Source organism: Hyalella azteca, unplaced genomic scaffold, assembly GCF_000764305.2.
Source record: "Hyalella azteca isolate HAZT.00-mixed unplaced genomic scaffold, Hazt_2.0.2 contig2128, whole genome shotgun sequence".
NCBI lineage: Eukaryota > Metazoa > Arthropoda > Malacostraca > Amphipoda > Hyalellidae > Hyalella > Hyalella azteca.
The window spans coordinates 75,828-103,554 of record NW_025932414.1 but is presented as its reverse complement, the minus strand read 5'-3'; the positions used below and the strand labels follow the sequence as shown (position 1 = coordinate 103,554).

Below are 27,727 nucleotides of genomic sequence, written 5' to 3'. Positions count from 1 at the left end.
GAATCGTTTTACAATGACTTTGGATATCCGATGTTTTTTGTTATAGTTAGTGCCTCCTATAACTTATTACTCGAACAAATCCTATCGACAATTTACTAGTGTTTAACTCCGCGTCCGAGTAATTTATTTGGCATGCGCAGAAAAAGCGTCGTTGCCATGGTTACAAGGACTCTAGGTCAGCAGCAGCGACCTCCACCAGCCCTGGCAGTGTCAGCAAATCCTTCAATTGACGACCAGACTACATGGAACTTGTCACTTTACTATCTCATTCTCAACTGGAATACAGTTTAATGATAACTATTTGTACTAACTACAGTGCGACATATTAGGCAAAGCTTCCATTTGACCAACATATAGAGCGACGATTAAACCCATAAGTTTCTTGTAAATTGAGTTGAAATAAAAAGTGTGGGAACGCGTGCGGAGGTAACATCAGACCAACAGCTAGCCAATTTAATTGGCTGTAAATGCGGTAATTTGAACGTCAACTTAATTGACCTCGGGCGCCGCACTGCAGTGTTTGAGGAAACAGTCCGCCACGTTTTTGCTAACTTTTGGCTTCAGTCTACGGTTTGCAGGTGAGACTTGAGGGGCAAAAGCCTCGGTAGCGCTGATGCGATGAAGACCTGGCAAAGTCTATTGCGGTCTTCTTCAAGTCCACACCAACTGCTCAAGTCCATTCGTGTTCATGATATCATTCAGTGGCGATAATCCAGCCGCTTTAATATTATTGAAATATTGCTTTCAAAAGTGCATAAAGTCGATTTGCCACCGCTCTATATGTCTTTAAAAATTTAAAAATTATTTGTCATTTTTTCGTATCTAAGTAGCTTCCTGAAAGATCACGAGCGATGAAGCCGAAAATTACTTTCGGTGGGTATCTTCTTGCATTCGCTGTTTAATAGTCTCATTGACTTATTTAACTACTACAATTTAACGCATTCTCTCCTATAGGTATTTGTAATTCTTTGAAACATAGAGCTGGTAACATTTTCCATGTACAGTTAGTATTTTGCATCACACATTCACACTTCGGAGTTTTATCTAAACCCTTTTTCCCTTTCGAATAAATTATATCCTTGTGACCCTTGTAAAATTAGTCTTTGTGTGCAAAATATCATTGTTTGTAATATCTCGTGTTTATTGCGTATGCCTCAGAAGTTGTGGGAGGCGCCATGCGGAACCTACGCGGGCTCATGAATATGGTAAAGGTAAGTTCCGACCACGTCGCTTGAGCCGTGAACAGACAAGCTTCCGGCGTCCTTTGACGTAAGCAGTATGCGTACTGATTATCATATAAAAACTAACATGTTATGAATTAATGCATTTTAAACCTAAAACTAATGTACCAATTCTAAAAATCTCTTAAAACAATTATTAAATCATGTTTAGTGAAGGTGCTGAACCTTTCTCTAAAATTTACGCTGAATAATAAAAATATTGGCTGTTTTGAATTCCTGGAAATATAGTATAGAATTACTGCAGAGTAAAGCGTGGCCAAGGTAATTCTTGAAGATTTTAAATCTACATGAAGTGAAACAAAGAAAGACTGTAGAGTATATTTACTTCCACTTCACAATGAAATAAAACTTAATAGACGATTAAAAAATTGAAACGAGTCCGCGATGATTGAGACGAGATTATACGAGTCCACAAGGTTGTTATTTCTGTATACGCACATGTGATTCAAAATCATAACTTGAACTTGATTTGCATAACTTGATTTATATAAGGAATGTAGAAAAAAACATCCGAGTTTTTTTATCTTGTCAAAAATTAAATTCCTTAGGTATTTACTTACTTCATATTAATCAATTATTGTACCTAAAAACATCTCCTTGAGCGTCTTTTTGTGTAGAGTAGTTCATGGCAAAACTGATTATTAAGAATTGATTATTTTTAACGACGGGTTTCGTAACATCCATTCGTAAATGCCATTTGATTTATTAGCCACATTTTCAGTTAAGTCACAATACTTCTTTTGATGAAAGATGGTTGTTATGTTCTTCGAGAATGATTGAAAATATATTTTCTAGAACGATAAGTAAGCCAATCATTTAATTTATCCACAGTGTCGAGATCAGCTGAGCAACCTAACAAACGCTTCATAAGCTAACAGCAAGTAAAACAAACTTTAAACCAATTAAAATTCTGTAATTTAATTTACGAAGCTAAAACCCTCTAAACCATCCCTAAATAATATTGAGATTCAAGTTGAGTACTGATACAATTTTTGACTCGGACATAGCTTTGTGCACACACTCATTGAATGAGACTTTGAACAAGTAACGATGTACTTTTTCCACCTGGGTGGGTCATTTCAACCCAGTTTGGTCCGAAAAAAGGATGTATCAGTGCTACTCGCAGAAAGTGCCATGCATTTTTTTAGTGAAGCATGTGAATGCAAGAGCCGCGGTCAGCAAGAGCACCTACATCGTCCTGCTCACTTCCATGCATGTTGCACTCACCGAGCGGCAATTCCCTGTGTACATATTTCCCGCTATCAACATTGTTGGCTTTCGTTACTACATCAATTGAAAGTTTCACAGCAAAAACAAGTCTAGATTTTGAAATTGATTCTGCGTGATATTTCCATGAAGAATGCGAATAAGTGCCGTTATAACAATTTTATTTAGTCTTCGTTGATTAAAACACTCAGATTTTCATAAGCTTGGATCAATCCACAGCTGTATCCCGTTTGTTTAGAAGCAATTCATTGTATTGATTATCGCCGAACTACGACTGTGACAAATAAGAAAATATCCGAGGTCATTCCTTAATTCAAAAACATGTCGTAAATTTCACGATCTCGGGTTTTAAGTCATTATTTATTTGACTCATCATAACGCACGATGCGTGGTAAGCTCAATGGTATCGGCTCGGACACAAAAATAAGAGTTTTAATTTAGCACCCACTTCACGTCACTTGTCATATGACAATTCTTTAGCACGAGTAGAGGACACTAATTCCAACAAGGCAATTAATTGATGCTAGAGAAAATGATAACATCAGCAACTGGTGGCATGGCTTGGCAAGAACGTCAGCTCTCCAGTGAAGAAGATGAGCTCAGCGAAGAGGTCAGTGCACGAAAGTTGTACCTCGGTTAAAAATAGTCAAAAATCAAAGTTATTATATATATTGACATATAAAATTAAAGTTTCCCATTCTCATATAATAATTTATATTATTTATTAACATGTACCCAGCTCCAAGTTTGAGTAAGAAAATTTTGGACAGAAAATTTAAAATTAACCCTTATATTTATTTAGTTTGTAGAGTAGAAATATTTTCTGTAAAATCTGAACCACAATTTGATATTGTAAGATATATGTACGCACGCTTGTCTAAACTCGCGCTTTAACCAGCATGATTGTAGTTAGAATAAATATGTAACTACTAGCATTGCCTGGCAATTTTTTTAAGCAATTTTTATCTATTTTTCAGCTTCAAAATATTTTTTGGAATAATTTTTACGCACCCAATCCTAGCGGCAATACCAGAGATTCACAACTGAAATACTTATGTTAAACCATCAATATATTTGAAGATTAATAACTAGTTTTTTTATTGAGGAATTCTGTGAGTATGTTTAGTCATAAACTTTTCGAATTTCTGTATGCTTCGAATTATGAATACAAATGACGAAAATTCTATTCATTTTCTGATTTTTTTAAGAAATTTGCATTGCACAATATTTCCAATTTGATTTATTAGTTGCGAAGTTGACACTAATTTTATTTTATTTCTAGCATGCCTCTTACAATGCAAATCAAGTTAGACCTAACTCGCCGGAGAAACATTTACGGAGCCTTTTGGAGTCAAATTCATTTTTCTACGTATGGACATGCAAATTTTTTCCATGAGAATCTCCCACCGAATCGGTACAAACTCATTCTGTTTTCGTAAGATTAACTTTAATTTTCCGTGCTCATCTGATACGCGTACAAATGTTACAAGTTCAAAGACCACCCCACTCACCTATGCACGCCACCGCACCCTTCTGCTCAGAATACGCATCCTACTAACAGACATACCCAGCGCATCAACACACAAAAAATGTCTAAACTGCCATAAAAAACACCAAACACTTGCCGCTAACTACCAACAGGAAACAAACCAACATTCACAAACAAGAGAACGCACTTGACCAAAAAACGAAGAAAACACAACAAACAAACGCTGAATAGCAAAACATGTAATTCAACAGGCCAACATCACTCAATACAGCCTCACTCTGACCAATACAACTCAGTTCAAACTGACTGCAAAAATATTAGAAGCTCGCAAAAGCCTCACATCGCCAGCTTAGCACGACAGAAAGAATGCGGTTCAATTCGCTCTGAGTCACTTACAGCCAACTACGACATCGACGCTACCTTCACCGACCGTGACTCAGACAAATTTTTAACTTCTACATCCATGACTAGAATGAAACAAACACGGATAGCAATAACTGGAAGCTTAAAAACGGAATTCATAGATGACGGCGACATGAGATGGTCCTCACTGAACCTTACGGAACCGCAGATCGACGAAGGATACCCCAAATCGAGCCTCCAGCCCCGGCAACCCAGACCCATGACGACAACCGAGACCGAATGAAAAGAATAATAAGAGGCGAACCGTACAAAGAATAAATGATTTTAATCCCAGGACACGAAGAACTCCTACCCGTTAGAGTTAGGCTATTCAGAATCTGCAAGGACCCAAACCCTGTCCCCGAAATACCTCACCACAGCTGGTACATGTATGAACTGGGAAGAAAGACTACGTACTGAAACTCTCGATGAAAGACTTCGACTCATCTCAAAGAATTGCCTATTTGAGACGAGACAAAATTAAATTCACCACAGACTGCAAAGCATTTGCAGACGACGCTATACAAATAACAGCCGGACGATACCTATACAATTACGCAGCAAAACAGCTACAACACTCCATGCAGCCTAGAAATACATTAGAAAATAAATGGCTCATGGCTCATAAAGACCAACACAGCTAAGTTCAAAATCATCCCCCTCAAGAGGCGAAAAACATCTGACAAGCATTCCCTGTCATTCCCCACCCAACCCAAACCAAACCCATAAACACCAACAACAAAGTTATGCACAAAGAGTCTATCTTCATCTCTTACTGTCTTTTCCATTTCTCTTTTCTCCATCTGTGCCACCTCTTGCTTTTTCATCATTTTCCTAGTGGCACCGCACCACGCTTCTGTTTGCCACTGAGTTTTCCGACTAGCAGGACTCGCGGCGAGAGCCGACAGTCGAGATCAGGCTGAACACAGTGTCGCCTGAGGTGGCGAACTTGGTACACTACGACTTCACCAGCAGAAAGTACCTACCATGCGAGGATCTGACGCTCGACCTCCTCACCCTGCCTTCAAAAATCATGCTCAAGGAGGACCTCCTCGCCATCCAAGAGGAGAGAGCTTTAGGTGATGGGCTTCTGTTTTTCATAAGATTACGGCATCCCTTAACGCTTTCTTATATTTAATTACTAAGTACAACTTTAATAATGTCACTTGTTCCTGCCTTATGCTAGTTCACGTGAAACTACCCGATACAGACTTAGGATGTATTTAATATACTCAATATACAGAGGTGGGCAGTAGCGCGCTACATGTAGCGGCCGCTACTAGCGGCCGCTACATTTTCAGTAGCGGTAGCGGTAGCGACTCTACATTTAAGGCAATGTAGCGGTAGCGGTAGCGCCCGCTACATATTTAAGTAGCGATACGAGGTTTTGCCGCTACAGCGCTACCGCTACATTTATAGATAAAGCCTTTAGATTTTACTTAAGGGGACCGGCTACCCTCCAACAAAACTTTTTTGTTTACAGACGGATCGTTTTGAAACTTGGTACACATATGTAAAACAGAAATCTAAGACCTTTTTGTTCCTGTCTCTTATACACATCTAGATGTGTATAAGAGACAGCGGTAGCGCTCGCTACAATCTAGTGGATGTAGCGGTAGCGGTAGCGCCCGCTACATTTAGAGCATGTAGCGGTAGCGGTAGCGGCGCTACATTTCAAAGTAGCGCTGCCCAGCTCTGTCAATATATACCGGTATTTCATACCTATAGTTCAAAGGTATAACCAAATTAAAATGGGTTTGATACGATTGCTATGGAGCAGAATTCCATTTTCAAAACAAATTAATTTACTACGAGGAAAATTTATTTCAAATATATTTGCACTCTATTAACATATTTTGAGTGTACAGAGTAGTATTTTAAAAAAATTCTGAAGTTTCAATTTCTGTTCAAAATCGGCGAGCAGTGCAGAACACAACCGCTGCCCACGCGGGCCATGCAGAAGGAGGAGATGACGAAAAGCTGAGCGTCGACGACCTGGAGGGCTGCGAGGACGTTATTTCCAAGGAGGAGCTCCGCAAGCTTGACTCGCAGCCTAACCCCTTCAACTTCAGTGAGAGAGTCAGCCAGACTCTCAGAAACATCGTCACGGTGAGCTTTGTAAACGATTTTTTTTTTTAAATTTCCTGAGAGTAGGTAAGTCAGAATCTCAGAAACAACTTCGCGGATTGTTTTGCTAACGATTTTTTCGAATTCACAGAGAGTAGGTCAAGTAGACTCTCAGAAACATCGTGACGGTGACTTTTACGAACGATTTTTTGGATGATTTAAAATAGTGGGTCAGCTAGATCTTCAGAAATGTCGTCACGACAATCTTGACGAAGAATTTTTTTCAATTTCAGTGATTATGTCAGCTAGAATCTGAGAAACATCGTGACAGTTTTACGAACACTATTTTTCGATTTCCTGGAGAGAGTCAGCCAGACTCCCGGAAACATTTAACGTGACGTCATTTTTTTCGGGAGCCTACTAAATTGAAATGAATAATATAAGGGATGTGAAATTTATTAAAACGCTCTCTCCGCCAGGATGAAATGGTACAGACCGATCCACCCCCCAGCACCACGTTCTGTGTTAACGTTGGTCCAAGCGACATCTATGACGCCTACCGGAAAGACTACGCGAAAAAACAAGCTTTGGCTCGGCTACTTGAAGAGGAGAGAGAAAAAGCCAAAGACAAATCTTCGTCCAAGAAAAAGGTAAAATAGCTTTGAAAAAGTTCCAGATCGGTCTTAACATTAGGATGGGTAAACAAAAGTCGAGAATAAGCATTTCGTATAATTCTTTTTAAAAATATTCGCATAAAGTATAATAATCACTGTAAACTGGCTCTTACGATGATTCTTATCGATGAAATTGAAATGAAACATGGAATCATAACTATGAAATACTTGTCTATTACTTCGGTCAACTTTACCGAACTTATCTGTAACTTTATCTGTATTCCACCTTTTAGTTTACTAGGGACTTTCAACACCGCATAATTCTCTATGCTCACTTGTTGAAATATTTATATATGGTGTCATAAATAATTAATTAATTATTACACCTCATGCATGCTTGGAATTTTTGTTTAGTACAGAAATTTGATGAACATTTATACGCACACAGAAAGAACCACAGCCGCCAGCACCTTCGGGTTCTGAGGTTGCCCTGCTTGCTCCTGTAGCCCCTCTACAGGAGTCCCTCTTTCCCAACCTCTCCCCGGCACAACTGAAGCGGCTCGCTTTCACGGCTAAAATACTCGAGCGGATGGTGAACCAGAACACATATGATGAAATAGCGCAGGGTGAGTGAATTTTTTTTTATCACAAGCTCGGAAGCGAAGGCCAACCAGAAAACTCACGAAGTATAACAGAGGAAATAAAATTTTCATAGTGCAAAACATGGAACATTTGAAACAGCGCATGCTGAGCAAAGTGTTAAAATGTAAATGCAGGGGGCAGTGATGAATCAGAAGACTCTCGAAGATATGGATAATTTTGTATAAAGTTGCATTGCAGCAAATACATGGGTGAGAGAATATCATAACATTTGAAAATATGATGAGACTTAGTTATAATTATACGTAATATTGGGAAGGTGCTATTATTAAGTCAACTTACATCAAATTTTGAACGGAGTTTATATTTTCTTAGAGATTCTTAAGAATTTTCCCAATGAAACAATTTTTAGTTGGTAAAATATCATTATACATCGATTTTATTGATGTCTACATGTTCCTTTATATAAATTATTAGGTATAACGCACCGCAGATTTTCAATTCTGGGAGGACCAGAGCGACGATTTCCGCGGTCGTGAGGGGACCCTGCTGCCGCTGTGGCGCTTCTCAAGCTCCGCCCTGACGCTCGTGCCGGGCTACTGGAGCGGCTGGGGCGGCCGTAACGCGACCCTCACGGAGGGCGTCAGGGGCCTGCTCGTCACCGACCTCTCCTTCAGCCCCGTCTTCAGCGATCTCTTCGCCGCCTCATTCTCCTCAGGTCACGAGACTTATAATCTCTTGATGTTAGCTGGTGATCACTTGATTTTAACTTGCAATTTCTTGACAATAACTTACAATCTCTTATGCTGACTTGCAATCATTTGATAATAACTTACACTTTCTTCGCAATAACTTCCGATTGTTTAATGTTACATGCAAGAATTGATGATAACTTGCACTTTCGTGACATTAAGTTACAATCTCTTGATGGCAAGCTATGAAGAGAAATTGAAGAGAAGTTACAATATTTTATAGATAACTAACTGTCCCTTAATTATAACGGGCAATATTCATATGATATTCATAATCTCTTGATGATAGTTTGTAATTATTGATTATAACTTACAATCTTCTGATGATGACGTCCGATCCCTTGTTGGCAATTTGGAATCTCAGTAATTTGAAATAATTTATAATCATTTTATAATAAGTAACAAACCTTTAGCTTATTTTTGACTGCCTGATTATAGCTTAATATCATTCATTGATGCCTTGATATCCATTGATAATTGCTTGAAATCTATAACTGACAGTTACAAATCTTTCCAGAATTTATTTCAATTGATACCCTATATACCATCTCTCGATTATGATTTGAAAATTCTTAATGAACACAAAATTTGTCCTATAAAGCGCATTTATTTGTGCGTCTCAATTAAATAAGTCACTGCGGACAGTGAAAAAATAAAATAATAATAATTTTTTGAATATACTAAATTGAATAATAATAACGCAGCAGAGACGCTGGGCACCGAGGGTGCGGGCGCCGTGTGCGTATACAGCCTCAAGAATCCCAGCCATCCTGAGCGCCTCCTGCTACACTCCTGCGGGGTGACCTGCGTCCAGTTCCATCCTACCGTGAGTGTCTTCCTCCAGCACTCGTGCGGGATCATTAATAATCCAAAAAATATATATACATAATATCATGCCTAATTTTGATATATTGTAAGAGACTATAAGTTCATAGTGACGATGCATTGTTATAACTATGCGTCGTCCTCGAAAATTCTTATTGACCAGCTAAATTTGTATTTGAAAACCGCCATTGCCGAGTAACAGATTATTGCGATCGTTTATGGTTATAGAATTTCTAGAGCATCATGCAGCAGACCACCATGATTAATGATGATGCTCTTAATTTGGGCACTTTTAACATTGAAGCCACGGCCAATGACATGCCATATGCGGCTTAAGCTACGGTAAATACCATGCATTATGTGGTTGATGTCACTTCAAATGTAGTGCAATATGTGGTTGAAGCTACGCAAATAACTTGCCATATGTGGCTGAAGCCACGGCAAATGCCATGCCATATGTGGCCAGATCGCCAGCGTGCTGGTGGCGGGACTGTGCAGAGGCGATGTCGTCATCTATGACGTCACCAGCAGCCAGGCCATTGCCGAGGTCTCGTCAAGCGCTTGCAGCGGGAAACACCTGCTCGCCGTCACGCAAGTGAGTAAAAAAACTGCGTCACGCAAGTGAGTAAAAAAACTGCGTCACGCAAGTGAGTCAAAAAACTGCCCTCCATGCCAATAACGTTGAAACAACATTGATTGCGAGTTGATCACCTTGAAACAATATTTTATCAACGTATTTTCAGCTTCAGATGCCTGGAAGGTGGTAATTATTCATATAGTTATTATTTTATGCAAGTTTGATTGAAGACCAGAGCATGCTTTTTATTTACAATCTTCTTGTTCGTCTTTTCAATGAGTCGAACCAAATTTCTAGCTGGAGCCGGGAGATCGAAAAGCAGGTTTCCGAATGACATTTTAATAGATAGCGACGTTTCGAAAATACAATTTTCATTATCAAGTTTTCAAATGTTGTAAAACCTTCACCAGCTTGATAATGAAAAATGTATTTTCGAAACGTCGCTATCTATTAAAATGTCATTCGGAAACCTGCTTTTCGATCTCCCGGCTCCAGCTAGAAATTTGGTTCGACTCATTGAAAAGACGAACAAGAAGATTGTAAACAAAAGCATGCTCTGGTCTTCAATCAAACTTGCATAAAAGAGAAGCTTTTGCCGAACTACACCAATAGTTATTATTGTATATGAATACTTTATACCTTTAGGCAAGACTATTTACTAACATATTAATCGAAAGATTTTTTAGATCAGACATGAATGTGCATTAAAAAGGGCTATTAGTTCGTATTGAAGCATTTTTTGGTCTTAGTACAGCAGGTTTAATCCGTTTTTTTGTGTAACGAGAAAGTTATGGATAAAAAAAAGGTGTGCACAGCAAGAAATTTTTATAATGCATGTTTATTTAGCCGAAAGTTACGCGATTATAAGTTTCACACTAAAATTTGCATTATGACTTTTAGAAAGCAGAATGGTTGATTCGGTCACCAATTAACTGAAAACTTAATTTCAAAGTTGAAATTTTACTTTGTTGAACTATTTTCGTAGGCAATTAATAGTGGAAATTTATGACTAAATATCTCACTTAATATGGCGAAGTAATGAAAAAACGTGTCCATTAGCAATTTCTAACAGAAATTATTCTAAGCGTTGTGCAAATGTTTTAATTTTACGTATGACAAATTTCTTGTAATGGTTTTTGCTATTAAATTTTTATTCAGGCTTAAAGAACTTTTAATATTAATTTATTTTGGCCGTATATGTTTCATACTAACTTTTAATTTAATTATGTTTATTCGTTGGGAAGTATCACCCCGATGTTCCGGGTTTACATTACAAAATTGAATAGTTGAAATTAAATTTAACAGAAAATCATTTGATCAATTTTATTATATTTTCTGGAGCTATGGTTGATAAAAAACACTTTAATCAAGAATAATTTTGTGGGGGCCCAAATGTCCGTACAAAAATCTTAGAGAGATAGCAAACTTTCCAGAATTTTTTCCTTTCGCCACATTGTCCGCGTGCTACTCGTTAATGTCAGGAAATAAAATGTAATTGAAAGCCTATATAGAGTGCACACTAACCGACCGCTGTAATCCGAGTAGCAGCAAACATTTTTGCTTTTGCTAGAAGCTCTGTCGTCTGAACACAAGCGTTTACATTTTCAAATTAAGCGTGACACGACAAATTCAGGGTTTATTAGCCAGGCTTACCGGTTCATATTGTATGGTGCACATGAGATGTTAACTAATTTCGTTCCAGCGGCAGTTTTTCAGTCTTGTCGAGACGGCAGTTAGTGCAGTGGATCATTTGTTGAAAAAATTATTTTGTGTGGCTTTAGAATGAAAAATCAACCGTTAATGAGTCAAAAGCTCTTAAGGGAATATGAAACTTTAAATTTAACTTACATTCTTTTCATCTTACAATATTCTAGGAGCGCAATCAGCATTTAAGATACACTAGATGATCACACTCATTTTGGAGGGGTCATATGGCCTAAATTTTGGCAATCATTCTCCACGTAGCTTCTATGCGCCCTTCTTCACGACTGGGCAAAAAATCAGCGATTTTTGGACAGAATGTAATATTTCTCTGAGTGCATCTTCAGTTGATGCGACTCAGCGACAAGCTCTTGCCACTCTTGAGTGGCAAACTCCCAGAGACTTTATTGAGGCTTAACTCTCAGAGACTTGGCCACTTTACCACCCAGAGTGGCAAAAAGGCATCGCTATTTGGACAGAGTTTCATTCATTTGTGTGAGTGCAGGTTCAGTGGATGAGGTTCAGCGGTAAGCTTAGCCTCCTGTCAGCGTCTCAGGACGGACGGGTGACTCAGTGGCACGTCAGTGGGAACGTCCTCTCCCCCACTGACCTGCTGACCTTCCCGGGGCTCTCCGCCCCCCAAGCCGGACCAGCACCCAACGGGATGTCCCCCCACGACCTCGACGGTAACAAGAAAAGCGCTACTCCGTCCGACGGAACTTCGTCACGGATCTCGGGGAAATCTTCGTTCGTGGCACCCGACCGCGTACAGCTCGAAGGTGATGGGAACAATGCATAAATAAAAAAAACAATGCATAAATAATCCTCCAATTTTCCGTGGACGAGACATTGTCATACATGATTATCGTAATAATTTATTATTATATTGATATAACGGCGATATGTAAGAGTGAATTTTTCCACTTTGGTTGCCCACATCCATTGAAGCTCAAGGGTTGACCGATATTATGCCACGGGCTTTGGTTGTACTACAAAATATTTTTCACACAGCAAAAAGTGCAACTAGAATGACAGCAAATGACAGCATATTTTACGCAGATATAGTATATTGTCGTTCGCAAAGCAATCAACAACAAAATATTCTCTTCGCCGGATATAAATGAGGAATGCGGTGTAAAATAATTTATATCCGGCGGTGTAAAAATAATTCAGATCTCGCTCAATATAAAGTTTTATTTTATATATCAGTGAGGTTTTACAATTTCTGTTTTCCAACAGCCCCGTGAAGTCGACAGTTTTAAATGGCGAAGAAGTAAAAAAATTTCCATTTCTTGCTGACCTCGAAACTATCCTGTGCAATAGACAGTTTAAATGGCGAACAAATTAACAAATTTCCATTTATTTATGACCTCAAGGCACGGCCACTCACATTGCCCTGAAGCCCGACGACGACACGACTCTCCTGGTGGGGGCGACGACGGGCGCTGTGTTCCAGTGCTCGACGGCGTCCACGGTGCACTCCCTGGTGCGCTACAGCGCCCACACGGCACCCCTCACAGCCCTCGCCTGGAACTGCTACAACTACAACGTCTTCCTGACCACCTCAATGGACGGCACGCTCAAAATATGGCTCCAGCAACACCCGTGAGACATTGTTTGCCTTTATTTTCTCGAGTATTTCGTACCCTCGAATCGATTTTTGACGACATCGATGTATGTAACTTTAAAAATTATATTACTGCTTGTGACTCCATTATTCAGCACAAGAGTTGATTTGTGGAGTAGATATAGCGTAACAGTGCGTTACGCTATACCGTTACGCTATACCGTTACGCTGTACTGTTACGCTCCGTTACGCTATACTGTTACGCTATACTGTTACGTTCCGTTACGCTATACCGTTACTCCGTTACGCTGTACTGTTACGCTCCGTTACGCTATACCGTTACGCTGTACTGTTACGTTCCGTTACGCTATACTGTTACGCTCCGCGTTACGCATAGCGTATCAGTATCTGTATGGAACCTCAATAGTTTAAAAGCATAGAAAACGTCAAGTAAATTCACCATGTCGTCATTGAAAACATTTATGAGACCAGCTCCATCACCGGTTTAAAAATCTGAACTGATTCATCATCCTACTGTATTTTCTTGTATTGATGGAGCTGATATCCGAAACGTTTTTAATGAATACTGTACATAATGATTTTACTTGACATATTCTTTGCTTTTAAATTCTTAGTGAACTCACGGTTTAAGTAAACTGATATACGTATTTGATTAGAGCTGTAAGCAATCTATGCATTCATTTGGTAACAAGTCGTTATACTATAATGCACAGGACACCCCTGGTGGTGATGTCCCTGGGAGGAGCCGTGGCGTCGGCCGCATGGGCGCCGTACAGCAGCACGGTGGTCGTGGCCGTGACGGACGAAGGCAAGATCTTCGTGTACGATCTTTTCGTGCGTCGCTGCCGGCCGCTCTGCGTGCAAGCTCTTCCCCAGAAGAAGAGGCTCCTCGTGTCCAGCCTCGCCATGAGTCCCTACCACCCCGTCCTGCTCGTCGCCGGGGAAAGGTGCGTCTACAAATTTTGGTTCCTTCTTGCTCAAATTTTCCATTTTTTCGTCCTCTATCTGGACCCACAAGACATCTGATATTGAATCGATAGTGAATTAAACGTTGTTTCGTTGAACCAATGTTAATGAAACGTTGTTTCAATATCATTTTCCTGCTGGCGAGAGACCTCCGACAATATATGAACCAATGTCGTTGGACAATCATGTGTACAAATGGCCGGTGGAAGGTCACTACTTCATCGAAAAATTTTCAGGATATCAAATTCATTCACTAGGTAAACAGTAATATATAGCATCTAGAAAAGATTGTATATAATATTTTTTCTTTTTCAGAGGTCATCTTGTATCCTTCAAGCTGTCACCCAATCTACGCCGTCCTCACAAGGAGGCCAAAGGAGCAGACGACCAAAGAATTAGGGAAATAGAAGTCATGAAAATAGACAGAATCATCGCCACGAACCGCGGGTAATCTTTCCTTTGTATATTGACGCGTGTGGCATGAAATTGTGGTAAGATATTGATTAGTAGTCCTTAATTTCAAGTATGTTGTTGCATTTTTCGCAATTCCTTTAAGGAATCGGAAAGAATGCCTTGTAGCATGAAATTTTAGGAAGATATCGATGACCCGGCTGGACTGTGTTTCAAATCACGGCTCTTGAGCCGTTATCTTCGTTATACATTGTATAGTTGCAGAAAAATTCGGAAGTGGCATTCACAAATCGATCTTGTCAAGCATTTATTCATTACGACAATCATTTACCAGCTATGTTTAACATTTTTTGGGGATATTTTTCGTTTTTGTTTTATTTGTTTTCAATTCACTAAATCATATTGACGGTGCAATTTATTCCTATAGTTATACTGAATGAATTCATAGCGTTTCATTGTAAATCAAAATAATTCTTCCATTACATCTCGCTGGTGAATTAGAAGGCACGAACAGATTTGGATCCTTCAGAAAACTTGATAAAGTTAAAAAATTATGCAGATCAGCACGAAATGAATAATATCATCAACATGTTTGAATTAAAGTGACAGTTATACATTAAACTGTCCTCAATGATGACATACAGTATATTAAATTTCGCTCCTTGATTGTTAATTCAACTTTTTTTCGTCTTGATCACGATGGCCTCGACTGCTAATCAAGAAGTAATTATTATTTATGAATGTGTAAATGATACACTTGAGATTTTTATAAAAGATTTGATAACAGCAATAACATTATTTATTCAGTGCCTTAAAGCTATATAAAGCACATAGACCAAGCAGCCTTGTACTGCGCCCAAAAGAGGCGGGCTTCGTGTCAGGAAAAATCAACACAACTTTGCTCAAAATTCAACAAGAAGAGAAAATTGACCAGCAAAATAAAGTCGAGGTGTACACGAGACGAGTGAGACGCTCACGCCACAATACCAGAGCAAAGCACGCCAATGAACCATCAACATGCGGGAAAACAATGTATTTCCTTATAAATAAAGCACGAAGTGTGGCATGTGTTGGCGCGATCGATGTGATTTCGAAGAAAATTGGAGACTGTACCAAAATACGTGGAAATGAAGTGGACTAAACAATCCGCTCTCTGGCTACGACAATATTTTGTTATTCCAATGATTTTGCTTCAAGTTCACAAAACATTTGCCATGCTAATTTATCGTAAATCTAATAAAACATTATTGCAACCTCGTATTGCGAAACAAAACTGATGTTGTGAAAAGTCTTCCTAACCTTTTAAGTGATGGTCCAGAATGAATCTGGTTAGTTCAGCGGGTATAATTAAGTATTAAGTGATGTAATTGATTAAGTAATTAATTAGGTAATGGTCTAGGATTAATTTGGTTAGTTCAGCGCGTACAATTAAGAATTAAATGATCAAGTAATTGATTAAGTAATTAATTAAGTGACGGTCTAGAATGAATTTGGTTAGTTCAGCGGGTACAGCGTTGGACCGTAGATAATCCTTACCACTGACTCAGGAATGGAAGGACATAGAAGGATACTAGCAACGATGACACTCGAATTAACGCTGATGCAACGAACATAACACGCTGAAGTTTCGAACATAATTACCCCTAAAATGACGAGGTCATTAATTTAAATTCTGTCTGAACACATAACATTGCAACACACCATCTCGCTTTGTTAATAAGATTGGATCAGAGTGAAATGAAAAAGTATTATCTATAAAAAAATTAAAATAAAAAGTGTGTCTTTACAGCAAGGGCAAGATAGGGAAAACAAAAACCCTATAAGGGATCACGAGCTCATGCCTACATCACTAGAGCCGACTTACGTCATACTTATTAATTTTCGTGCATATAAACAACGTTAGGATTAATAGACATTTAACGATGCCATATATGATAATATAGCTTCAAGTATATTCTTTTCTTTTATCACGTCGCACTAATGCTATTTAAACCAACAAAACTAAATCACTCTTGAGGAATTTAAACTTTTTATTGCTTTTAATTAGCATGATTGACTTATGTAAATTTAATTTTTTGACGCTATTCGGCAATGGCGATGTATAGCGCGGGCGTCGCTCTGACAAGGCGCGAATAGTTAATGCTGACCAAGGCTTGACAGCTCACGGACAAGGCAGCACCAGCGCTCCAACACTGCGATTTGACAAGACAAAGACAAATACAAGTTCACACAGCAAGTCAAAAATTGCTAAGAGGAAGTAATCGTGATTAATAATCAGCGGATTACTGTGTAGAAATTTAAGTAAAATGATTGTTTTTCTCTCATAAGGCCAAATAAACGAAACTCACATTGTTGTAACGGCAATTTGGTGCTGTAATTAAAATCCTGGCCATAATAACTAGCTAATACGTAACAAAAACATTGGCATATACGAAAATTATGAAGTGAAATGAACACAAGGCTAAACAGATAAAGAATTCAAAGTAGTATCTTTGAATTTGTTCCTTGCTCTTGAGTAACTGGCTTGCTTGGAACGCTTGTTAATTGTAATGTGTGATCAAATTATTCGTATCGTAGCACTGCTCTATCAAACACCCTATGTCGTCGCAAAGCATGCTAACACGCTCTAATTTACAACTATGCAATATTTATAATGCTAGATTAATCAAGACACTTAACTGAAAGAGCAGACAGTTTGAAATAAATCGAATTGAAACCAAAACGATTTAATTTTTATTTATAAAACCATCAGACGTGAGCTTCACTATAGCATATGACACAAATGACTTTACGAACATTAGGAGACATAGTCATATATTACACCATGCACAAGGTGATCAATCTATCACGAATCTAACAATGTTTACACTAATCAATGGAGGGAATAACTAAAGTATTAATAATTTAAATAAATATTATAATGAAAACCTAGTTGATATTCGTGAAAATGGTGGTATTTTGGAGTATACGATGACTGCATGATGCCGTGCACACGGTAGCGAGGAATGATGACACACATGATGGTGGAGACACTTGGCTACAATCATTATTAATCATTATTTAATGACAAGACAGTCAAGTTGATCGAGGCGTAGATGACGTGACGTTAAAAACTCCAGAACACAGACATGGAAAGTGGACAGTCGGAACTCGTACGAAATCAGCGCTGGACATCTTCTGTACACAACTATTGAGAAATTTGTGTGTTAATAAATTTTTGGTTCCTGAAATTGCAGAATTTCCCATTCATGATACGCGACTCCAAGCCAAAGAATGAATAAATTTTGTACCTTTATGGAATTGCCTCTCACGAATATCAAATTTCCAACAAATATTTTCACAGCATCAGTTAACGAGTTGATTATACAGACAAGATGTTTTACATTGATATACAGAGTTAAAATAAACAACTTTCGCTGAATCAACAGCTGCGGTAAAGCGACCAAATTTGAATATGAAAGAAAATTTCTACGCCAGTAACCACTTTCCACGCGAGTGTTCCGAGTTAACAGTGACGAAGGAACAGACCTCAACACATGATGGGAACTCACCATTGACCGTGAACAGATCACAATACAATTGAGGCTCACTATGCATTACCAATACTGGCGGGTCACAAAATACTGTTGATGAGTAGTATTGATGTTACAAATACTGTCAACAGATTCTCAGTATTGGTCAACAGGCTCGCAACACAACGGAAGGGTGATGTGCAACTGTGGGCATAAGTTGTGGCTACAATACTATTGTGTGTAAGAATACTTCTCATTTATTAATGAAAACAATCACAATACTAAAGCGTACCATTACTGTTAGACTTTAGAAGGATGCACTAGCATCCATATGGGCACCCTACCGCATTAAATGCTGTTGCATATACGATGGTAACGCACGCAGTGCTGTTGCATGCAATAGTAACGGCTGTAATACTGTTACGTACAATGCAATGCCCACGATACCAGCGATCCATATGGTATCGCAGACACGCTGACAACTGGAGCCCACGATACCAGCGATCCATGGTATCGTAGACACACTGGGAGCTGGAGCCCACGATACCAGCGATCCATGGTATCGCAGACACGCTGACAACTGGAGCCCACGATACCAGCGATCCATGGTATCGTAGACACACTGGGAGCTGGAGCCTACGATACCAGCGATCCATGGTATCGTAGACACACTGGGAGCTGGTGCCCACGATACCAGCGATCCATGGTATCGCAGACACACTGGGAGCTGGTGCCCACGATACCAGCGATCCATGGTATCGCAGACACGCTGACAACTGGAGCCCACGATACCAGCGATCCATGGTATCGTAGACACACTGGCAGCTGGAGCCCACGATACCAGCGATCCATGGTATCGTAGACACACTGGGAGCTGGTGCCCACGATACCAGCGATCCATGGTATCGCAGACGCACTGGGAGCTGGAGCCCACACTATCAGGGAATCCTGCCCGAAAACCTTGCAACAATTGGCAAATATTATGTTATTTTAGTCCATACAAACATCCTTAATGACGACCTTATTTTGTATGGCAACATTTCAAGTGATTATAAGGTCGTTGTTATCTTCTCTGCCGCCAAACTCTTCGACGATGCTTTTTTTGTCAGGTTTGTTTTATCTATATAAAACATACCGAGTTATGTTACACAATACTTTCATATTTGTTAAACTTGTGACTGCATAGTTATCAAGTACAGAGCAAGATTGTGGCAGCATCTTATTTCATAGCAAAAGCTTTCAACACATTTTTTCTGTCTAATTGAAAATGGTTCATCATTACTTGTTTAGCAGAAGAATGCCGAACGGGATAAGTTTAAAATCGTTCGATTTCATTCAAATGTCCTCTTAATCCATTAGAAATTATAGCTGAGAAAATAATGATTTACGCGATAAACAACTTTTAGCGGTCCAACGAATTTTGAATGTGAAAAATGCACAGTTACCTCTCCGCTGCGTGTCTAATGAGAAGTAGAAAATCTAATGTGCACTCAGATTTTTTTAACCCAGAAAAAGAATATTAAAAAACAATTTCCTAAAGATCTTTATTTCCAGAACAAAAACAAAGATAACGAGACTCGTAAATTTCGTGTAGTGATCAAAAAAACTTCATGGCGTGGCATTCGAGTGCTAAAAGGTGTGGAAAACAAGTCACCACGCACAGACAAGCCAACACGTACACACGCACATAGACATCGACAGAAGAACAAGTCTAGAACGTGTTTATTACAAGACAACACGAATAGGCGGAGGACTCGTGAGCAACAATTGAGAACGACAGAGAAGGGTGATGGCTGAACGCTATGTTTTTCACCATGAGTCAGCGGAATATCCGTCTGTCAGAAATCAATTAATGAAGATCAGCAGTGTATTATAGATTTCTTTGAAATCGTTATCAAAATTATACATTGATAAGGCAACGTGTCGCTCTTTCATGGCAAACCGACTCGAGTGCGGAGTTCGGGAGTATATACGAAGATTCCATTCACCTGCCGTAATTAAATGCCATTTTTAAACGGGGTACCAACACATTTTGGATCTGACAGGCTTATGAAAATTTCTCCTGATACATTCTGAGCGATAAAGCCTCATTTTGCCGAGACTTTTTAGACAAAATTTAAGCGACGACCAAGAAAACATCGCCGCGTTAGATCCCTGCGCATCATGTTAGCCTGACGACAAAGGCGGCGCATCAGCGTAACTATGGACGAGGGCGTCTTAAGCTTGACATGAAGACATGATGTTAATTATTGTGACCGAACACAGATCATCATTTTGATTATCCCATATCAAGGCTTCGTCTACACGTTGTAAGTTATTGTAATGAATCATTAATAATTTCTTTAACTTCCTGCTGACGGCCGTCATGCTGCAATGCAAGGTTATTATAATATTGCACAGCTGCTGATAACTTACAACATCATCATCGCTACAGCGTCCGTTACTTTGCACTGCGAAGCTCTGGAGTTGGAATACATGATATGCGCTTCTCTACTTCTACTATGCATTGTATGAAAGCTCAGGGGACATTGCAACGGCTTGCTTTTAATTGACACACGAGTTAAGTAAGTTTACCTTAACGAGGCAGTTTAGAATCGCAGTTGAATGTACACAATCAAACATCGGTTAATGATTCTAAAATCAGTAAATATTTGATTTGGGCTGGAAAAATTACAACTATCCAGTGTTCGACTGGCCAGTAATTAAACAGACGAATGAGCTTGATTAATGTATTATTTGGGCATAATAGAATTTTCGGTTCCCATAATATCATCAAAGTTTATTTTTCTTTACGTAGAATGTCCTTTCAAAACTGCTGCAGCCCTGAAAAAGATTATGCAGGCAAGTAATCTACTGATTGAAAGATCTTCAAGAAGATAATAGCAATTATTTTATAATGAAAACTTTTAAAAAGACAATGCAGCTAGATCATTTATAGATAGCTTATCGAACGACATAGAGAACATTCGAGAGCCTCGAGATCAATGGCATCTCCAATTCCTTGCAAGAACCATTAAGCTAATCAGTGATTAAGATTCAGGTCAATGCCAGTTGAACATTTGCAAAGGCCGAGACTGGTTAACAATGAGCTGTCAAAGAAAACCAAAAGATAATATGCAAAGACTACTAACGATACCTTTCTTAGGCATTCAGCGTAGCAAGACCCCGGCTGTCATACAGAAGACTGACTTTACAACAGCAAGCTACGAGTGTTGAAGAAACATGCAGAGGAAGTTCAGAGAGAGTCCAGGTAGCACCGCATAAATTCTTCGCTAAGGCTTGAGAACTGGGCAAGAATGTTTTAACATGCGACGAGTATGTGGCAAAAGTTGCAAATGCAGAAAATAAAACCAGAAGAGATAGCACCGCGAAGCAACAATCAGACTCAAGAGACCAAACAATGGATACGCACAGATGAGGACAAACGTACATGTAGGAAAGTTGATTATTCCACGCGAGCAGTAAGATGAACTGAAAGCTAAAAACTCTTTATTGTTCAAAGATTTAAAAAAATATTCTACTGGTTGTGATTTTCTTAAGCTTTAATGTGAGCAAAAACATTTCGGCCGAAAAATTGAAATTGAAATGGTGAGAGCTGAAAAACGAGATTACAACGAGTCGTTAGAATTCAATCAAATATTAAAACTCTGGACCCGCCTCTGGACAAACAGATTTCAAGTTCGACGAAGTAAATCTAGCGCTATAAAATATCTTAAGTATAAATGATTGCATTGAAGCACGCTTTGTTAGTTATGCACCAGCTCCGCAATAGAAGCGAATGTTTTGTGAGACAAACTAGTCACTTAACGAAGGTTATTAGAAAGTTAGGTGATTCAGTAGCATAATTACGAACTGATGCCTGATTTCTCTTCACATTGAGAAGATATATGAAAATTCCGCAAACATTCTCAACCCAGTGATTAAGATGAGTCAATGGAAGCTAATACAAATTATTAACAATATAAAACTAGTAAATTTCTAATCTTTTACTGTCAACACAACCATATTGAATTAAGCGCACATTACAAATTAACAAGTACTGGAACTAAAATAATCCGTAATCATAAATTAATAAAAACAACAATTTAATTTCCATGAATTAGCCTAGTGACTAAAAAGTGTTGCAAGAACCTTGACAAGCCAAGTTCAAGACGGTTGAAAAATAGAGAACCCTCGCCAGGCCGTGGATATTATCCATTAAACTGATAAATGCAATGATTGAAAGAAATGAAGATACCATCTGATACGGCACTAGCAGAGGGCTTGGAAATGGCGACAAGCAACAGCCAGGAAAACTAAACTGAATTTCTTAGGTTAACTCTCAGTTAACAATAATGTGGTTACTTGTACATCAAGAGATCATGATTAGTGTACACTAGAGTAGAATCAGTGCGCACTAGTGTAGGATCAGTGCGCACTAGTGCATGTAGGATCAGTGCGCACAAGTGTAGGATCAGTGCGCACTAGTGTAGGATCAGTGCGCACTAGTGTAGGATCAGTGTGCACTAGTGTAAGATCAGTACTATTGACCATTTCTTGCATGACTGATTTATCAATACAGGCAAATCAAAGTTTGAATTTGAGGCCCAAGTTTAGATTTAAGTTATTTTCTTGTGGCCACATAATCATGAAGAGTTTGTGAGTTAATCGCTACGTGCACTATAAGCTTCTCGATGGTAAAGCCTGGCTAGCAGAACATGACTCAGCGAATGTACAGTAATGCAAACTGGCTCATAATTATATCTTTGGTAGAAGACTTAATAATAGGTTCTTAATGGTGTACTACTTATGCATATTGCAGACTTGAGCAACAAAATATGGAAATGCAAATTCACATGTACATAAATTCTTATCACAAAGTCAACCTACTCAAATGACTTTGGTTTCATCAATTTAATAAATGTTTCCAATTAAAATTTCGAAATTTGAATAAATCATGAAACATTTTGATGAGATCAGGATAACCAAGTAGTAGAATCGCACACAAAGTGATGGGTACATTAAGAAGGAAATGGTTCGTGACAGGGAGTTCGTCACAACACAGAATTTATTGGCATAAGCCAAAAAATATTTGCAGCATCGATCGTATCTTCGCACCCTGGTGAACTTTTTTTAATTCACACATTTTAAAAGAAATAACTTTCACTAGATCCGTATTTTTAGGAACTATTTTAACAGAATGAACAATAAATACCGAAAGACTCGCGATACACAAATAAGAAATCGTTTGCTTTCAACAATAAGGTTCTAAAAATTTGCAAGATACGTAAAAATTTTCAACTCGTTAATTTATCTTCAACTCGTAAATTGAATTTCAATTCGTGAATTGAATTACAATCCGTGAATTGGATTTCAACTCGTGAATTGCAATTGAATTGAAATTAGCATGAAATTCAATGGAGCTCTGAAAAGAAAAATTTCGCGACACATTAAGGCCTATTTAACAAGCGTTTGGCGATGGAATGATTACTTCATGCATACGAAGCGTCAGATTTTCGACGAAAAATGCCTCATAGTCCTCAAGTGAATTTGCAGCATAATTAATGGCAGATTCTGCAATGAACGAATCCTCTATGCATCAGAGTTCAGATGAGGCTTGAATAACTGCTTACTCGACTGAAACCTTGGACGCCTTATCTCCTCGACTAGAGATGATAACTTATGGGTAACTCAGTTATATTCACGAAAAGGACATGAATTTTTGGGATGCTTTGGTGTGAAATCCGGAGTATTAGTATGGAGCAATGCATGTGAAGTAATTAGAATTAATCAATTTAAGTAATTTGTGGAAGGACGAACTTTGTGAGTTTATTAAATGCTAAAAAGCAATTATTTAAATTTATTAAGGAATTTAAGTGTGCACACAGTGTGATTTGATAAGGTTTCATAAAAGGCGAATAGGAGCTCATGATAACAAATTCTAAAATTTAGAGAATTAAATAGAATTATTGGGATTTACATATGAACGAGCGGCTAACTTTACGCACATTTTACCCTAGGGTTCTTTAAATTCCATTTTGATTTTTCGTAGTAGATGTTGCAGCTTAGCATCATGCAGCCGATATTGTTTCCTCCATGAAATGATGGTCAATTCTACTATCCATGCTACCTAACGAATAAAATTATTTCCTCGATACAAATTTGTCGATGCATGAGGCTGATGCGGTGGTGAGACTGATACAAGTGGCCGGAGACTGAAGCCAAATATCTTGCTTAACTAACAAATCGAATAAGGCTTTGAGAAGAAGCTTTGATTTTGCTTCCATATTCTCCAGGACAACTGAGAAATTCAACAAACTTGTCGACGTTCCATGTGTGACTGAAGATCTTGATGTAGATCTTTAGGTGTTCAACATTGCAGTGGATGAAGAGGTTCACCATGATGGCTGGTCCCAGAGACGTTCAGTTGTCTCCCAAACTGAGGGCCTGGATGATGCGTGGATCGTTCTTGGAGCCTTCTTTGAATTCTTCGAGTGTGAGCTTCTCGTCGTGGTTCTTGTCCATCTGGGAGAAAATTTTGTCAACCCGCTTCTGCGGTGTGTTCTCGTCTTCGTCCGCCGGCGTCTGGCCCTGGGTGGAAAAACATACCATAAATTAATACTGTTAACCCTCTACCGCCTGACATGAGTAACAGGAGCAATATTGTCACAATCCTACTTCCCAAAAAGGATACGTTCTAGTGAGCGCAAAATGACTTGCACTGATGGTTGCCGCCAAGTACTACAACTTTAAAATGTTCTCTGTTGAGTACAAACGTCCTCAGGTTGCTACACTCAATAGTTTACGTATACTTTAGTTTGGAAGTTATGTTCCCGGAGAGTGACATACGGCGGTAGAGGGTTAAGAGAGCTTCGATCGCCAGCGTTTCACCGCAGGTTGGAAAAAAAACATAGCGTATGTCACTACTGTTATCGTTCACCATAGTCTTGCTTCTAAACCCACCCACATATAATAAAAATTAAATCGGTACTCACTGCAGTGAGTGACAGAGAGCGTGAAAACGTGAAGTCACGGAAGGACGGATGGACGGACATGACGACCACAATAGCACCTTTTTTTCATAAATGAGAAAGTGCGTTAAAAAGTAATCAATACATATCAAAAATTAACTTAGTTTTTTAAGATGCATGATTCAATGCTGTCTAAATTTATGATAATGTTTAATAAGATTTGTTGCTTTTATTGGAGCGCAGCGACCCACATTCCGTCGGCTACACACGTGTCAACAACAGCAGCGGAGAACAAAGCCTAAAAATATCGCTCCGGTGGCTTTAGAAAATTCAATGCCTTAAAAAATGGAGAAAGCTCTATAAAATGCTTGAAAAAGATGTAAATAACTTCAGGAGAAATTTTGCTGTATTGTACAAAAACAAGATCTTGTAATGTTGTACGCTCAAAGATGACTGACTACTGAGAAACTAATTTCACTTGTATACGCTGTAAATCGAAACCTCGTAAATTATTCAGCTGAATAATGAATTGAATAACCAGGAAATGTTGTCACGTCTATAAGAAAGCCACTTTATAAGTTCTAGATCAAAACTGTGTTCGGGAAGATTGCAAGCCAAAAATCAATGGCTCCTGAAACTATCAAGAATCTAACATGCGAAAATCAATGCGGTTTTTAGCGCATTTTCTCATTTATGGAAAAATGCGCTATTGTGCTCGTCAGGTCCGTCCGTCCGTGACTTCACGGACGGACGGACGAGAAAATGCGCTCTCTAGCACTCACTGCACTGAGTACTGAGTTATATTTTTTCAATTACTGACTACCTAATATCATACCCAAGGAGATATCACCTTATACTTTGGAATTACAAGATTATTTAACAGCCCTGACTTGGAATAAAGTAATTAATTGTTGCTGAAAATCTATCGGAGTTTTGCCTGACGGCTCCGTACTCGTATTTTGGTCCATTTCAGCAGAATACGGTGCAAATGCAGTATTTTTCAAGTTGTGTTTGTTCTGGTTTCTCTATATATCATTCGTTTATACTTCAAGTAGTCTCTATATTTTATTGAGTTTTGAACTGATACCTAGACCTTACGATAACATAATTGTTAGCGCAGGTTTTTATCTTATCCGATGAATGAGAGATTTTGTTCTGCCTCTAATTTAACATTGTGCACAATTGTATGCTTTCTCACGTACGTCACTATTAACTTCGAGTGAGTAGCGCTTCATTTACCTCTAGAAAACTTTTCAATATTTAATATAAACTAACTATCATTTGATATGGACTCATCACCATTTGATATAAACTTACCACCATTTGATATGGACTCATCACCATTTGATATAAATTTACCACCATTTGATATAGACTTACCACCATTTGATATAAACTTACCACCATTTGATATAGACTTACCACCATTTGATATAGACTTACCACCATTTGATATAAACTTACCACCATTTAATATTGACTTACCACCATTTAATATAGACTTACCACCATTTGATATATCGCCTCCACAATGCTGTACATCTCTTCTCTCGTAATGTAGCCGTCGTTGTCAACATCGTACAGACGAAATGCCCCTGAAAATGTAACAGTCCAGTGCAAGTTAAATCATAAAATCGTTCGAAAGAAATGTGATGTTAATAAATGTGATGGAATGTGATGTTAATATAAAACTTCTTTTCCATGTTAATAAAATAATAATGTAGGCGGTAGCACCCAATTTTATCACCATACTGGTGAAGAAAAAAATGTACATTCAGAAATTTTCGTCCGCAAAGAATAAATTGACTTACACACCATTATAATTATGAATACGAGTGAATTGATCTTTTCCAATTTCAGAGCTTCGGATGGTTTATTTATTCATCCGAGTCTATTCAACGAGGTCATCAAACTCGAATAGAATACATATTCACTCAGCCGTTCAAAATGCAAAGCCTCTTGTAGATTAAAATTATAGCGGCATGACGTTATAGGTTCCGTAATATTGATCTGAAACCAGCAACGATATTATTGAATTAATGTTAATTATAGCCAAATTGTCACATGCCGTGTCATGCTTAAAAAGAACCACTCGATACAAGTTTACTGTCTCGTGATTTAACGCCTTCACAAATTTTACCACTTCTTCAATGAAACGGCAATACAGGGACATAATACTAGAATTAAGCATTAAATGATAAATTATCTTATAGAAAAGAACTACGTGTCTAAAACCGTTTATTTTCACACATGTGATTCTTTGTTTTTCCATATCGTTTGTACGGTGGCAAGCTATTGGTGATGTAATCATGGGTTTGATGTTATAAGTTATAATTATGATTACTATAAAAAACATCAGTGTTTCTCCAAGAGTTGATTCTTCCATTAATATTTAACAATTTTCAACTGGGCTAAAGAAATAAATTCATCACTGAAAAAGGCACCAGAGCAACATTCACAACTGAATAAGGCACCGGAGCTACATTTTTCACTGAAAATGGCACCAGAGCAACATTCATCACTGAATAAGGCACCAAAACTAGACAGAGAATAACTCTATAAACGAAATAACACTATTTATCACAATGAGATCTCTTTAAAATACTCACAGAGCAATTTTTCATCGACATTCCCCCGCGATGTGATGCTCAACGCCCTAATGAATTCTTCAAATTCTATGGAGCCATCCTGCAACGAGAAAAACAATCAACTGAGAGCTTCAGCCCATTCATGAAGCAACTAAAACATTTATAAAGCACATAATTGAAAGAATAATTGGGATTTTTATTTTGCTACAAAAATTAC

At 38.4% G+C, this 27,727-nt stretch overlaps 2 protein-coding genes across 2 annotated transcripts in view; one reads left to right on the top strand and one right to left on the bottom strand.

The window, feature by feature from the left end:
• The first annotated feature begins 909 nt into the window (after positions 1-909).
• Positions 910-16,488, top strand: LOC108677252 (dynein intermediate chain 2, ciliary-like). Its single transcript, XM_018165458.2, has 13 exons — positions 910-1,211; positions 2,996-3,078; positions 5,246-5,438; positions 6,284-6,468; positions 6,906-7,076; positions 7,489-7,666; positions 8,134-8,358; positions 9,097-9,218; positions 9,684-9,812; positions 12,001-12,274; positions 12,872-13,100; positions 13,797-14,030; positions 14,365-16,488. The coding sequence occupies exons 2-13, from the start codon at positions 3,001-3,003 to the stop codon at positions 14,498-14,500; spliced, it is 2,154 nt and encodes a 717-aa protein (XP_018020947.2). The 5' UTR covers positions 910-1,211; positions 2,996-3,000; the 3' UTR covers positions 14,501-16,488.
• LOC108677262 (frequenin-1) overlaps positions 15,222-27,727 on the bottom strand; it is a 30,788-nt gene continuing 18,282 nt past the window's right edge. Inside the window, exons 5-7 of the mRNA XM_018165467.2 lie at positions 27,532-27,610; positions 26,429-26,517; positions 15,222-24,542 (exon numbers count right to left, since the gene is read on the bottom strand). Coding sequence (XP_018020956.1) covers positions 24,375-24,542; positions 26,429-26,517; positions 27,532-27,610 — 336 coding nt within the window. The 3' untranslated portion in view covers positions 15,222-24,374. The remainder of the gene's footprint in view (positions 24,543-26,428; positions 26,518-27,531; positions 27,611-27,727) is intronic.